Source organism: Taudactylus pleione, unplaced genomic scaffold, assembly GCF_031769625.1.
Source record: "Taudactylus pleione unplaced genomic scaffold, aTauple2 ptg001573l, whole genome shotgun sequence".
Classification (NCBI taxonomy): domain Eukaryota; kingdom Metazoa; phylum Chordata; class Amphibia; order Anura; family Myobatrachidae; genus Taudactylus; species Taudactylus pleione.
This window is the reverse complement of record NW_028285970.1, coordinates 3,666,958-3,683,716: the sequence shown is the minus strand read 5'-3', so window position 1 is coordinate 3,683,716 and position 16,759 is coordinate 3,666,958. Positions and strand designations below refer to the sequence as shown.

At 41.3% G+C, this 16,759-nt stretch overlaps 1 protein-coding gene across 2 annotated transcripts in view; it reads left to right on the top strand.

Annotated features, from left to right (window-relative positions):
* The window catches only part of TRPM6 (transient receptor potential cation channel subfamily M member 6), a 187,545-nt gene that overhangs the window by 2,314 nt on the left and 168,472 nt on the right, over positions 1 to 16,759 (top strand). For both annotated transcript variants that reach the window (XM_088464054.1, XM_088464053.1), the window contains exons 2-5: positions 214 to 427; positions 12,858 to 12,982; positions 14,383 to 14,554; positions 14,806 to 14,980. In XM_088464054.1, the coding sequence (XP_088320180.1) occupies positions 253 to 427; positions 12,858 to 12,982; positions 14,383 to 14,554; positions 14,806 to 14,980 (647 nt within the window). In that variant the 5' untranslated portion in view covers positions 214 to 252. The remainder of the gene's footprint in view (positions 1 to 213; positions 428 to 12,857; positions 12,983 to 14,382; positions 14,555 to 14,805; positions 14,981 to 16,759) is intronic.

Genomic DNA, 16,759 nt, shown 5'->3' with positions numbered 1-16,759 from the left:
TCAACGCACTACTGTAGCTGTAACATTATGATGACGTCATTGCCTGATAAATACTTAAGCAGAATTTTAAGTGAATTAAAAAAAGTAGTCAGGTCAATTATAGTATATGCTTACCAATAGAACATTTTGCAAATACATATTTAAACTTTAATTACAAACTAAATTTAGTTTTATTATACATTTGATAATACTTGCGTATTATTCTTTTCTCAGTATTTAAGAGTAGCTTATGACACCTCTCCGGACCAGTTAATGCATCTGATGATAAAGGAATGGCAGATGGAACTTCCCAAGCTTGTGATCTCAGTTCATGGAGGAGTCCAACATTTTAAGCTTCCTTCGAAGGTCAAGCAAGTTTTTAGTAAAGGCTTGGTAAAAGCTGCAGAGACTACTGGGGCCTGGATCCTGACAGAGGGCATTAATACAGGTATTGGCTGTGCACTGTATTCTCATTGTCATGATCCTGACTATTGTTTCCCATATTCTCCTATGTTTTACCTCTGCGTAAAACTCTGCGGTGTTGTTCCAGCTAACACTGAGGTCTGCTTGTGCTATATCCACACATCTCTCCCGGATGACGCAGAGGTCCTTCTGCTCTGCACATCGTATCCAGCTGGCTATGAGGGCTGCACACCAGAGTTCCCTTAAAAACTCAGTATGCGTGCCGCCATGTTGGATTCAGTCACCTGACTCTCCTCCACCACTCAGAGTGCTGCTCCCAGACCAACTGATTGCAGCATCCAATCCCTGGGGATCCACCCCTATAAATTCCATTTCCTGACTGGCTTCCATTGCCAATACAACGTGGACTCTGTGCTGAGCTCCCAGGTACTCTGGGCCTGATTCAGACCCGGACGCTATTTGCGGATGCTTGTTCTTAAAAAGGGGACGGATATTTAAATTGAGCACTCGCTCTTTGCGGTGTGTTGATGTCTCTATGTCTGAGCGAATGTCCGAAAAATGCACTCGCTATTTTGTAAAGACGCCCCTTTGCCGTTCGCATCACACGTCATCTCCGTTATTTATTAGATTAATCAGGAAAACCGAAAGGCATCTGAACTGCTAGCAGTGCTTGTGGTAGGATTTACTTTCCGCTATCACTGCGAGCAGTTCAGGCTAAAAGACAACCAAGTGACGTCGTCGATGACGCTCTCATTAAACGCCGTTTTGACCTTTGGGTACGCCTGCGTTCGGATCTCCACTCCCCCGTTTTCAAGCACCTTACCCTGTTACCACCCACAAACGGTACATTCTGTCAATCAAATTAGCAGCCTCTCGTTGTTTTACGAGCGCACGATTTCCGACCGCAATGACTGGTTTGCGCATGCGCATTGCCAACCATACGCATGCGCAGTTGTGCGAACATCGCTCAGAGCGAATGAGCGGCCGCTTACGAGCGGCTCTGAATCAGGCCCTCTGTATCTGAACAGTTCCAGTCTGTGTGATTCCAGTTCCGAGTCTGGTTGCAAGTCTCCATTCCATCTGTGCTCCACTCTGGGTTATCCACTAAGACTTGTTCTTAACTACGTCCATCTGTCCCAGCCGATATCTCCAACCGTCAGTCCCAGTCGATATCTTCAACTGTCGGTCCGAACTGATATCTACAACCATCTGTCCCAGATGATAACTCAACTGTCGATCCCAGCCGATATTTCCAACCGTCGGTCCCAGCCGATATCTCTAACCCTCGGTCCCAGCCAATATCTCCAACTGTCGGTTGCAAACTGACCCAGTACTGCAATTCATCATCATCGGTCCCAAACCGATTAAGTTCTTCAATTCATCAACATCGGGCTCTTAGCAATTAAGTTCTTTGATTCATCAACATCTGTCCCAACTGATCAAGTTAATCAATTCATCAACATCCCCACCTCCCCTGAGATCCCCGGCTTGGCCTGACCAGCTTGGAGTGAGAATGCCTTGGCCATGGAGACCCGGTATTAGGGTCTCCTGGCTGTGGCATTACACACCGGTCGGTTTGGGTCCGGTGCTGGTTTTAAATATAGGGGGACCCCTACGTAATTTTTTTATTTTTTCTAAATTATGGTGGTACCCTACTTGTTTTGTTCCCCATAATTTTTGGAACCAGGCCTGGCTTACCAGTCCGGGGCTGGTTATGGCTTTTTTTATAGGAACACTATACATTAAGTACACGTGCAGAAACATACACAGATCACCATGATCTGTATATGTTTCTGGCAAACTCGCAGCTCAGGAGGGTGAGTGTTTTAAACTTCAATTTCTCTGCGAGTTTGCTCTCATCTCACCCGAGATTGAAATCTCGAATCTTAGTAAATTTGCAAACTGCATCTTTTTCATGAAAAGTACTTCCAAGTTTGCCTGATGGTGAGAAGATTCGAGTTTGCGATCTCACCCGAGTTTTACGAGTGAGATTGAAGAACTCTCTCTCAAACTCACCCGAGTTTGCTTTTAGTAAATTTGCGATATGAAAAACATGCCTAAACTCACCCTAGATTGTCATCTCAACCAAACTCGAAACTTATAGCTCTATATGTTAAGTATGCGGTGTATGAGGTTGACAGTTCCAGTCTTAGAAAAAAAAAATCAGTTAGTCAGGGATTTTTCTAGTACTTAGAACTCCACCCCTATATGTGCCACTAGCACCTTCTTTAAACCACTCTACGATAGTCCATTACTTTTCTATGCCGATGTGTGAGTGGGTTAGGTATATGGAATAAAGTTTTACTAGATATGGTGTGTGTACTGTGGTTTTTTAACTATTTATTTTACAGCAGGGGTATGGGTGCCGGCCGTCTGCTGGCACTTGTAGTTCCACTGTAAAATATAATAGTTAACTACTATTTAACACTTTATTACCCCCGTACCCACTGCTCCAGGGGTGCAGAGAAAAGTCCCGGGCTTCAGACCAAGCCTGGGGTTTTGGGAGAGGGGGGCCCATTTTTTGGGGGGGTTGCCACCTCCCCTGAGATTCCCGGCTTGGCCTGACTGGCTTGGGGTGAGAATGCTTTGGCCATGGAGACCCGGTAATAGGGTCTCCTGGCTGTGGCGTTACACCCCAATCAGTTTGGGTCCGGTGCTGGTTTTAAATATAGGATGAACCCTACGCAATCCACCCCCATATTTAAAACCAGCACTGGCCCTGCAGCCAGGTGCTGTTTCCTAAATTACGGAGGAACCCTACTAGTTTTGTTCCTCGTAATTTTTGGAACCAGGACTGGCTGACCAGTCCAGGGCTGGTTATGGCTTTTGGAACGGGGGGGGGGGGGGAAACCCTACGTCACTTTTACAAAAAATTAACCATACTTTTACAGGTATAACACAAGCAGCCTTCACATATCTCACTGATATGTGTAGGCTGCTAGCTCGGGAGAGAAAGAGAGAAAACACTGCAATCTCGTGTGAGTAATCTCATCTAAACTTGCAACTCGGGGGAGATATCTCTATCTGCTTCACAATTGGAAAACTCACTTTCAGCTAAACTCACTTCTTAGTAAATTTGCGAGATGAAAAACTGGAAAATCACCCGAGATACGGCCATGCAAATCGAGATGAAAAAAAAACAAAACTCGACCAAACTCAAATTTTAGTAAATATAAATGAAACAAAATATATTCTGCGCTGCACAACAAGTGAAAATGCTGCTTAGTACAAATGTGATCCCCACCACATTACAAAGACTATGACAGAAAAAAATATTACTGAGCGCAAATTCTTTTTAGGATACCGTAGTTACTTTCAGCCTCTCATGTATATGTCCATAGATAATGTCTTATACTCTGTCCATAGACCAATCCTCTTCTTGACAAAAAAACACCTTCATGTGATCCTCAAAAGAAGAAGGAATTCACCAATAAATAGATGTCAAATGAGTGGAATAATTGATATAATTCTTACTCACATCTAAATAATAGACATCTGTCTCCTCTTTTAACTCTTCTTATACAGGGGATGAGCCTTCTGAGTTCTATGCGAATCGATAATCCCTCAAAGAAACAATCACAAACAGGAATATCCCATAGGGTAATACATAAAAGATTTATATCACATATAAATACAAACAACAGAATGCCTGTGTACCTTTGAGGGCCTTCAGACCAAGGCAGGATGAAAAGCACTTATATGGATAATCCCATATTCTGGATTAGGAAAACCCAATGAGCAGTCCTTCCCTGTCTCTGTCCAAATCCCCAATAGTTGTCCAGGACCTCTGCAGTCACACTGACGCGTTTCAGCACTCAGCCTTTATCAAAGTGTGATTAAAATGAGGATATTCCTGACTTAAATAGCCCATAACATATAGCTCCACCCCTTTTGGTGATAATGCAGCCTTTCCCAATTGGCCCAAATAGCTGCCATTCACCCAGCCATTATTCCATGTAGCCATGTGCCTCATCGTGTACCGGTAGTGACGCACCGTCCAAACTCGTGTCTACCCCCGGCACACGTGACTCATTAAAAACAGACGGTAATCTTACATAGCAGCACCCATGCTATTCACCTCTGGCGCACTCGACGTCGCTCCGGGAGTGACCTAGTCGAAGCGAGAATAACGCGTGGGTCTGTTGACTCCGGCGCACTAGCAGTCGCGCCGGAAGTGACCCATGGTGCACCCGAATTTATATCCTACTTCATAGTTGTCACCCTCCACTATATAGGAAGTGCTGGACAATGCTTCTTACATCTCCTTCTGGGACCTTTTATATATCTTATATGGAAGAACAATTCTTATACCCAGAAGTGTCCTATGCGTTCCACCTCTGGAACGCATAAGAGAAAGTGCTATTTGGGTGCAATGTAATGCAATAAATATAATAAAGATGTAGTAGTAAATACAATAAAACCTTATATAAGACAATAAAAACATGACAATAAATAATCATCAAATATAAAAAGGCATTAAAAAAGGTTTTAAAAAAGGTTATTGAGACCATTTCTAAAAACCACTTAAGTTCAAAATCACTATTTAGACCCCTATGTTCTACGGTCTTAGGGCCTGATTCAGAGCCGCTCGTAAGTGGCAGTACGCTCGTTCCGAGCGATGTTTGCCCAACTGCGCATGCGTACGGATCGTAATACGCATGCGCGAACCAGTCAGAAAATCGTTTGTTCGCTAAATAGCGAGTGCCTGCTATTTTGAGTGACAGAAAGAGGCGTATGTGGGTGGTAACAGGGGAAGGTGCTTGAAAACGGGGAGTGCCGATCCGAACGCAGGCGTGCTTAAAGGTCAAAACGGGCGTTTTATGGGTGTGCATAATTAAAACAGCAGCGTCATTGACCACGTCACTGGGTTATTTTATAGCCAGAACTGCTCGCAAGATTGTGGTAGCAAAAACCAAACCCCAAGAATAGCGAGCAGTTCATACGCTGGTCGATGTACTCGATTAATCTAATAAATAGCGGACATGACGTAGGATGCGAGCGGCCAGGGGGCGTATTTATCCAAAAAACTACCGCAAGTTTTGTTCGCTTGTTCAGACCTAGAGGCGTGAACAGACCGCAAAGAGCGAATGGTTCATTTGAATTCATAGATGAATCTCATCTCTGCCTGTGCTAGAGCTTTTTCACTACCTTTTATTCTCTAATTTCCATGAACTTTTTTTATTCCTATCATAGATTTAATGTCAGATACGGAGCAACTATGTTTATCTTTAAAATGTAATGATACTGAGTGTTTGTCAAAGCCCTTCTTAATATTACGAAGGATTGTCCGGCACTTCCTATATAGTGCAGGGTGACAACTATGAAGCAGGATATAAATTCGGGTGCACCATGGGTCACTTCCGGCGTGACTGTTTAGCGTGCTGGAGGCGGAAGATCCACGTGGCATGTGTACTGAGGTAGAGTTGCCGCGGGTCACTTCCGGCACGACTGCTAGTGCGCCAGAGTCAACAGACCCACGCATTATTCCCGCTGCGACTAGGTCACTTCCAGCGCGACGCCGAGTGCGCCGGAGGTGAATAGTCTGGGTGCAGCTATGTAAGATTACCGTCTGTTTTTAATGAGTCATGTGTGCCGGGGGTAGACGCGAGTTTGGACGGTGCGTCACTACCGGTACACGATGAGGCACCTGGCTACATGGAATAATGGCTGGGTGAATGGCAGCTATTTGGGCCAATTGGGAAAGGCTGCCTTTATCACCAAAAGGGGTGGAGCTATATGTTATGGGCTACTTAAGTCAGGAATATCCTCATTTTAATCACACTTTGATAAAGGCTGAGTGCTGAAACGCGTCAGTGTGACTGGACTGTCCTGGACAACTATTGGGGATTTGGACAGAGACAGGGAAGGACTGCTCATTGGGTTTTCCTAATCTGGAATATGGGATTATCCTGTAGAAGCCGTATGCCATGTATGCATGAAGGGTGGGTGCACAGGACAGGATGGAGTTAATTCATTGTACAGACCCTGTTATAAGTGCACAGAAAAGCATATGTACATATATGGTAAGGTATGCGATTCCAATGTTTAAACAGAGCTATAGTCTCACTGCAGATAATGCATACCATATGTTAGACGGAATCTATAAATATGGGCTGTTCTGTTAAAACTAAAGCAGAGATGGAGATGCGTGTGGTGCATACAGCTGTGTCCCGTGTCTTCTTCCCTACACACATGAACATATGTAGCCTTTAGCAAACAAGACTCTGAGGGTGACCAATAAAGAACTAATTCGCTGGCCATAGCTAGTGAGGAGAATTGACAATCCATATAAATGCTTTTCATCCTGCCTTGGTCTGAAGGTCCTCAAAGGTACACAGGCATTCTGTTGTTGTATTTATATGTAAAATAAATCTTTTATGTATTACACTATGGGATATTCCTGTTTGTGATTGTTTTCTTGGAGGGATTATCAATTTGCATAGAACTCAGAAGGCTCATCCCCCTATATAAGAAGAGTTAAAAGAGGAGACGGATGTCTATTATTTAGATGTGAGTAAGAATTATATAAATTATTCCACTCATTTGACATTATGAATTCCTTCTTTTGAGGATCATATGAAGGAGTTTTTTTTGTCAAGAAGAGGATTGGTCTATGGACAGATTATAAGACATTATCTATGGACATATACATGAGAGGCTGAAAGTAACTAAGGTATCCTTAAAAGAATTTGCGCTCAGTAATCTTTTTTTCTGTCATAAATTTTAGTAAATTTACCCCTAGAAATCCTGTTTAAAGTTTAAACCATTGCAGCTAAGCAATCTGTGTAGTGTGTGGCTGCATGTTGCATGTGGCTGCACACTACATAGATCTGCTTCTCTGCAGTGGTTTAAACTGACATTTTACAACTAGCTTCATTCAATTAGAATGATTAGACTTCCAATGAAAGAGCAAAAAGCTTCATGTGTTAATTGTCTGAATGCAGTACATACGGTTGTAAGTTCAAGTCCTGTGAATGGCATGCTGAGCAATGAGTATTTTAAAAACGGGATTCATCTTAAAGTTATTATTGACGAGGTGCACACAATCCACACTATTACTTAAAGCTCACAAAGTAAGTGTATGGATATGGTATAGGAGATTTGGTGTCAAATCCCTTGCTTAGAGTGTTTTGTAATGAAGTCAATATTAGACATACTTACACTTTTTTAAGCATTTGTTTTGATAGAAAAATACACATTCACTATTAGGTTTGAAAGAAATAACACCCTAATACAGTAGGCTACATTTTCCTTCTCATGTACAGAGTGCATAAAATAATTAAGCTTAAATTTGGCAACAAAATCATATAATATACAGATATGTCACCACACATCAATGCTGCAGTCGCACAAAACAACCCATCTTTTTGCATCTTTTTTTTTGTCGAAAATGTGTTGAGTCACAATGCAATGCGACTAGGACACCCCAGGAGAATGTGCTAATTATTTGATATACGACACTATTATATTTGTTCTGACTGAGTATCTAAATCTGTACAAGAAGTGCTACGATGCGGCTTCCGTTGCTCTTTTCCCATGCCACGTTTCATTGTGCTTTGCATACAGACTCAGTCGCACACTGATATACAATATGTTACGTATCAGTTAATCAGCACAGTCTGCTGCTGCGTCCTAGTTCATCGCATTGAGACTAAATAAGATGCAAAAAAGAAGCCCGGTGCCAGCAAAGTCACATGGGACCTGGTGACTCACTTGCGCCATGCATCTCGCACCACGCGGCTTTTTGTGGCTAGATATATAAGGATACATCTGTATGTATGAGTGATGAAGAAAGCACATATCCACTTTAGGTAAATCCAGCCAAGTCGCCAGTAGAGGGAATATGGCGCTGTGCAATGTGAAAACAGCATGAAAATGGACAGATAAATGTTTTATTGCTGTGTTATCATTAGTGGAACACAATAAAAGTAATTGTTCGTTACAGTTTAGTCGTGTTATTCATATCTGTCTATTTTCACTCTGTTTTCACATTGTACAGCACAAAAAGATTAAAAAAAGGTCTCAAAATGGTGCTAATCCGGTTTTACGTACATAAATAACCAGGATGTGGTTAATATCCCTATGATCAGGATGCTGACTGCCAGGGGCCGGAATCATGATCACCGCCAGAACACCGGCGTCATAATCCTGACATGACTGGGGATGCAGATGTCGGAATACCGGCAGCCAACATCCTGATCATAAGGAGACCGTAGCAAGGTGAATATCAGCCGTAGGGGGGGGAGGCTTAGGTTTAGGCACCCCAGGGGGACTTAGGGTTAGGCTGTGGGAGGGGGGAGGTTAGGGTTAGGCTCCAGACAGGGGGGGTTAGGTTCATGCACCCCTGGGGGGGAGGTTAGGGTTAGGCACTAAGGGGGGAGGGTTAGGTTTAGGCACCCCAGGGGGACTTAGGGTTGGGCTGCGGGAGGGGAGAGATTAGGGTTAGGCTTCAGACAGGGGGGGTTAGATTCAGGCACCACCGGGGGGAGGTTAGGGTTAGGCACTAAGGGGGGAGGGTTTGGTTTAGGCACCTCAGGGGGACTTAGGGTTGGGCTGCGGGAGGGGGGAGATTATGGTTAGGCTCTAGATAGGGGGGTTAGATTCAGGCACCACTGGGGGGATGTTAGGGTTAGGCACTAAGGGGGTAGGGTTAGGTTTAGGCACTTACCAGGAGTATCAGGGTGCAGGGTAGGGAGGGTTAGTATTAAGGTACAAAAAAGGAGGGTTAGGGTTAAATAGGACAGGGGAACAGTACTCACTGTTCCCCTGTCGGGATTCCAACCATCAGGATGGGATGTAGTCAGGATCCCGGCGGTCGAAATGCCAACCGCCAAATTCCCGACACTGAAAGCCCAGCATGGGACTAAAGATAGTCTAAATACCGATGAGTATCATTAGCCCCACGCCGAAATCCCAACGCCCGGCATACCGAACATAGGAGTGGGTTCCAGTATGTGTTCCACTGCAGATGTTTGCATTCCACTTGCATTTCCATAGGATTTTCAATGCAGATGTTTGCGTTCCACATGCATTTCAACAGAATTATCTTGTAGCAAACAATCAAGTCATAATTGGTACATCACATTTTCGCAGTTAGTAGTCCAGTCTGATCATTTTGGAAGAAATAAAAGGGTAGTATGTTGTTCATAATCCTTAAAAAGTATGCAAAGCCCATTACATAGAAGGCAAACAGAACATAGTGTTGATATTAGCAGCAAGAATTATATTTGTATAGTAGCAGAAAAGGTTATATATACCATAAAAACATTAATATATTCAAAGTAATTTATAAAATATATACTGTATATTATAAAAAATATATATAATTTAATATGTGCAAAAAAAGTCCATATATAGAAGCGATAAGAATTATTAATAAAATATTTCATAGGAAGAATTTTATCTCGAAGTCCCCATTTAGGCCATTGTGGACTAATGTTTTTAATTTATATATCCAACTCATTTCAGTTTTGGATAATTTTATTACTAAATTCTTGGATCTACATGACGAGGGGCCACTTGTTAGATTGCCCAGAGGGCCTTAATAAAGCACTCCTTTGAATTATGTTTCAACTTAAAATTGGAAGATACTGTGTGGGTGTCTAAACCTTTTCTTTTATTGAAAATGTGTTCCGCTAAGTGGACCTTGAGGCTTCTGTTGGTTTTACCAACATAGATCAATCCACACTTACGTTCAAGGGCATAAATCACATTTTGTGAATTACATGTAATGAATTCGTTTATAGATTAATTCTGACCATTTACTTGGAATTCTTGCATCTTACTGTTCCCTTTCACTGTTCTACACATCAAGCATAGTCTACAATGGTGAAAACCCTGAGAATGAATGCGAAGCCTTTTTTGTATCTTCCAAACTACTTCTTACAAGACCATCTTTTATCGAAGGTGTTTTTTGTATATAAATCTGGGGAAATATCGGGTAATTTAATTCCTATGACTGGATCTTGTTTTAAAATATACCAGTTTCTTTTAAACACTGACTCTATTTCTTTAAAATACGAATTAAACTGGCTAATGAAAGCCCATTGGTGTTTATTCTCATCTAGAGTGGATTTCTTTTTCTTATCTTTAATTTTCAAAAGTAATTTTTTCTCTATAGCCTCCATGTTCTTAAGGGCTGTTTCTATTGTGCTTTGGTTGTAACCCTTCTTGAAAAATGAGTGGACGTTTCTATTAATTGAGATTCACATGTTTCTTATTCAGTACAGTTCCTTTTCACACTTAGGAACTGAGTAAAAGAAATCCCATGCAACCAGTTACTATGATGCTGGCTGATTATTTCAATATAACAGTTAGTCAGTGGGCTTCCTGTGGTTTTTAGTCTGTATTTTTGCATCCTTTTATGTATAAATTTAAATAGAAAAACACAATTTCAGTCTTGTTAAAAGCAAATGATAAATTTATATTAAAGTCATAATAAATTAATGTCTTCTTCAGAACCCTTCCAAATAAAAAGGACATCTATATATCTCTGCAAAAATACCAGGCTTGCCACCAGCTGGTCATTGTGCCAAATATTATGCCATGAAGAGATTGGCATAGCTGGGAGCAAATCTGGTACCCATTGCAGTACGTATTTGCTGCACATAATATGTCCCATTAAAATACAAATAGTTATTCACTAATATAAATTGAATACCCTTTAGGATAAAATTCTTCAAATCTGAACGGTGTTAAGTTAGAGAAAGTATGACACTGTTTGTAGCTCTCTTTTATACTCAATGATAGTATAAAGAGTGCTGACCTCAGGAACTTACACTGAAACAATCATTATCCTACTGTATCCACTGTATCTTTAATACTACATCATTGGTATTTCTAACCAGAGGTTTTGAAAAAGTATCCAATATTATTGACCGACCTGGGTGGTGCAAGGGATCTTTATAGACTTTTGGGAGAACATAAATTGTGGGTTTTTATGGATTCTTAATATTAATATATTGAAATTCTGATTTACTTATCACTTTCATTCTCCAGAGCTTCATTTGTTAGTTCTAATAGTGATTTAGTGACTTTACCTATGGGGGTCACTTTTTAACTTAATATAGGTGTTCCAAGCTGAAAGTTGTTTATTGATCTCAGCTATATTTTCAGCTTTATTCATCAGAACAACACCTCCCCTCTTATTGGCGTGTGTAATAATCAACTCTTTGTCCTTTCTTAATGACTGAACTGACTTTCTTTCCTTCTGTGGTCAGACTGCATTTTTTTCTATTCTTTCTTTGTAACACCTAATAAGTCACATCACTAGCAATCTTATAGAAGCAATCTATAAAGGCTCCTCTTTGATAAGTAAGATAAAAGGATGATTTGGGTTTAAAAGAGGATCTGCAGAGAACTGCAGTACCCTCAGTCTTTTCCCCTTCATCACTTTTATTAAGGAAATGTTCTTTGACAATTTATGTACATATTTTTGAATATCAACGAATAAAACAAACGGATCGACCTTGCTAGTTGGAGCGAATTTCAGCCACTTCTTAATTTTTTTTCTTCTTCTAATGCTTAAATTAAAAATCTTACTTTCATATCCTTTGTCATCTATTATGGGTATAGAAATATAATTTGCCAATGTTTTCCACTAGTCCTTTTGTATTTTGTATGTGGGTTTCCCCCTCTTTTCCCTCTTTTGGTTTTGATAGTTCTTTTTACCTTTATTTTCTCCTTCTGTTCTATACTTTTTGGATGGAATCCATTTATTGTTGTACATTGTACAGCGCCATATTGCCCTTATCGGCGACTTTTTGCGATAAACATTTTTTTTTTGTAATCCGGCTTCCCATGTCCTAGTTAGTCTCCTTATCAAATAGGGTGACATTCTGATTATTAGCTCAAGCTATAGATGACTCTGAATAGGGGAAGTTTAATTACGGTCTCCTTGTATATAGGCATTTTATCAGAGGAAGGGGCTTGCATGCAATCTCCATGCACGTGTCCCCATGAGCCGACATGTGCGCAGTGAAGTCTTTGTCACTGGCAGAGTCTACTGTGAATATGCATATCTCTGGAGAAAAAGGCACCATATTCCTGGTGATTTCTTTACAGTGCATGTGCATATCTCAAGGAATATGTTGCTTCAGCTGTGGCCACAAGGTAAGTATTTTGAATGGGTGCATCCATTATAGATATGCATATATGGCTTGATCCTCACTGCTACAGTATATATAACTACAGTGCCAAGTATCTTAAGTTCTGTCATTTTTCAACATATTTTTATGAATATTATTAGTCGTTTATGTAAGGCAGCTTGTATTTTAGGTTTAGATGCTCCTTTCAGTTTTTTTGTAGCATGACATTAAGAACTGTTGTCTCACCTTAAATGAGCAGTCTCAAAATGAGTCCTGTTATTAATTGCAGTTTCCAAAATGTGCAGATTTTATTAAACTGAGCACCGATAGTCTCTTATACCTGATGACTTTCCTTTATATTTTTTCAAGGAGTCTCCAAACATGTGGGTGATGCCTTGAAAGCCCATGCTTCCCAGCACCTGAGAAAAATCTGTGCAATTGGCTTTCCATCCTGGGGAGTGATTGAGAATCAGAAAGACCTTATTGGAAAAGATGTGAGCATTAAAATATTTTATTCAGTTACTTATAATCAAAGCCAATTATTGTTAACATTGAGTTTGTGATCACACATATAGATGTGTCCACATACATCTGTCCTGAGTGAGCTACAAGTCGCGTTACACGTAACGCCGCACATCGCACAACTTGGTAGCGCCGAGCATCTTCTTGTGAAACTTTTTTCCTTAAAATGCATCTTTTTCACAAAGCAATGTGAATAGGATGCACAGGCAGCTTCTGTTGATTTACATCTGCATGCGAAATGCTACGTTACGGTGTTAGCGGCGGTGACACTGTAATGTAGTATTTTGCAGGCAGATACAGCCGCTGTCACACACAGAATATAGGCATGCCGCATATCATTTTAATCAGCAGAAGCTGCTTGTGCAGCCTATTCACATCACTTTGCCAATAAGAGACAGTTTAAGTGAAAAAGTAGAACGAAAACATGCTCAGTCGCAACCAAGTCGCGCCATAGAAGGGCTGTTTAATGCGCAAGTAGGCTAGATGTATGTGGACACATCTGTAGCTTTAAACATTTACACAAATGTCACTTTATTTACTAACTGTTCTTTATATAATGCAGACAAATTGCACAGCTCTTTACAGAGAATATGTAGCCATTCACAGCAGTCCTTGCCACAGAGGAGCTTACAATCTATATTCACTATCACATGGACACACCTTCACACTAAGGTTCATTTATAATACAATAAAGATATTCGTTTGTGCTCCACACTTCAAAAAGGCAGCTTAAAACAAATGTGACTTTCACCAATCACCATAAATAAATGCAAGCTATAAAACAGTTAAAAGCGCTCTTTTTTGGTAGTGTCTACCGGATGGTTAGTCCCAAGATAAATGGAATGAGTATAGTCACTTTTCTGAAGATATTCCGTCCTTCACTTGAAGTAAAAAAATGTTCTGTTGAAGTATTTAATCCCTTAAGGTGAAATGACCAGGTTCCTCCAATCACATGAATTAGGTTCAACACTACAGCCCGTCAATGTCAATGCAGTGTCCTTAATGGCATATGTAAAACACAATATGTAGACACAAAATAGTGTAAAACCAAAAACATTTATTCAATTTATAAAATACAATAAAATGGCCGCGTACCAGAAGCCAATTTACCTACCAGTATGGCCTTTGGAGCATGAGGAGGACACTCACGCAAACATAGGGAGAACTTACAAACTGCTCACAGATATGGCTATACTTGTGACTCATGTACTCAGTACTATGAGGGAGTATGCGAAGCACTACATATTCCACAGTTGGGCTTGTGAGATTTATTACAATACATATTTAACTATATTACAATTATTTCAATTTCTTCAGGGGTAGAAAAAAATTTGATATGTATTTGTTTCTTTTTCATTTGTTCAAATTTCAGACAGTTTGTTTTTACCAAACACTGGTTAATCCACTCAGTAAATTCACCAGTTTGAACAGCATGCACTCCCATTTCATCATGGTGGATGATGGCACTGTGGGAAAATCTGGTAGCGAGATGAAACTTAGGAGGAGACTAGAGGAATACATATCTCTTCAGAAAATACACACCAGTAAGTTGGTTTGTTGAGTACTGTATTTCTGTATGGGACACACTGTTGGTGTTTGTTTCAAAGTACAGTAGAACTAGGATTTGTGGCATTTCATGCATTACTTTTGCAATGAACCTTTGAGAGTATCTTGGTAATCACAGAAAGAAATGAACCTTGCACAAACTAATTCACTAAGCATTTTGTTTTTAATTACCTAGACCTATAAATGTAACGTATTGTACTATAACATATAACATTTGATGTGTCAACAGGAATGGGACAAGGGGTCCCTGTGGTCGGGCTGGTTGTTGAAGGCGGCCCAAATGTGATCCTGATGGTGTGGGAATATGTCCGGAGTTCTCCATCAGTTCCTGTGGTGGTCTGTGAAGGGACAGGGAGAGCAGCTGACATCTTGGCCTTTACACACAAGCGCACAGCTGATAAACAGTAAGATGCTCTTTTTCCTGCACTAACATTATGCACTTATTAAACAATGAGTATATATTTTTAATTTTGTTGCACCAAGGAACAGACTGTGCTGATTCATTTTATATGTGACACTTGTATATACAGTATGAGTCTTTCAATCAGCATGTGAAGTGCTTTGATGCAGCGACTGCATTTTTTCCACACCAAGTACCGGTTACATACTCAGTCGTACACAGATATACACAGGGGCGTATTAAGAGAGGAGGGGCTCCGTGTGTATTCCCAGTCCAGGGCCCCCTCCTCTCTTCCAGGTGGCTGGCAGTGGACTGAGCGCTGCAATAGATTCAGGGCACTAGTCTTTGCGCAGAGGCTACTGCGCATACGCAGGTCACTGTGAAAATGGTGCGGCTGTCATTTTTCTGGCGATATCCCAACTGCGCATGCACAAAAAGCCGTGGTGGCCATTTTTCAGGCGTTTTGTGCAGGGCAGTAACACCCGACGCGGGACTTTGGAGCGGTAAGTATTAGAAAATATGAGTGCAGGATGTATGGTGTGGGCCCTCCCTGGACCCAGGGGCCTGAGTGCACCGCACACCCTGCACCCATTATAGCTACACCCTTGTACATATGTGTTGCATATGAAAGTAATCAGCACAGTCTCCTGGTACGTCCGAGTCACATTGCATTGCCATGTAGACACATTTTTGCCAAAAAGACGGCAGACGCTAGCAAAGTAGCACGGGACCTGGCGGCTAACTCACACCAGGCATATCGCGCTGTGGAAATGAGTGTGATTTATAAAGTGTTAATAGTCATTGAGGACATAGAGGATTACAACTTTAAAGCAATTGCTTGCAGATACTACTATAAAGCTAATAGATAGGAGCAGTGGTGCATGTGGAGCAGTAAGTCCTACCTCTAGACTTCTCCAAACATGGTGAAAAAATGTACTTGTAAAGGAAGAGCATATTGTAGATTTGTGCAAATTACAGATCGCAATAACTGTGTATTGGCAATGCCTTATGTATGCAAATTATTATATTTCAAGATTAGGTGACATTAGGTCTGTTTTATTACATGGCATTTCTGTGATTCAGTATTTTTATTACATATTTATAAATGATATAATTAATTAATGACTCTCAGCGCCTGATCCTCACTTACTGGGAAATTCTCAATACCCTCCTGCAGCAGTTTGTACTTTGTAAGCATTAGTTTGTACTAATAAAAAGTGTTAAGTATACTCTCCAGCGCAGATTTGTTTGGCTTTTTATACTTAGAAATGATGTTTCCTGCAAATGTAATGTAGGGGTATATTTACTAAAGTTCGATTTTGATTTTAGGGACTGATTATCGGTAATCTGCGTGTACGCTGGACCCATGCAGAATGGGTCCTGCGTAGTCACACGCAGACCCTTCAATGCCTCTGCCCGATTGACAGGCAGATGTATTAAAGGGGCGGGGTGGGGGCGGCCTGCGTTCCCGGAAACGGGGGGTTGTCCGCCCCGTTTTCCGGGAGTTGCAAGCCCAGGATCTGTGTCGATCTGTAGAGTCCTGGGCATGCAAGCTGGCCAGCCTGAGTAAGCTGAGGCTTACTCAGCTGGCCGGAGGCCCGGCGCTGTTCACTATCATGACCATCAACCACCGATGTGGTGCTGGGATCACAAATGCAGCAGGGGGTGTCATACGGAATGGGTATGGAATACCGGCAGTCGGGATCCCGATGGTCAGTATCCTGACAGGGGTCGGGTAAGTATACAACCCTCCCCCCTTCTCCCCCTAACCCTCCCTTCTTGT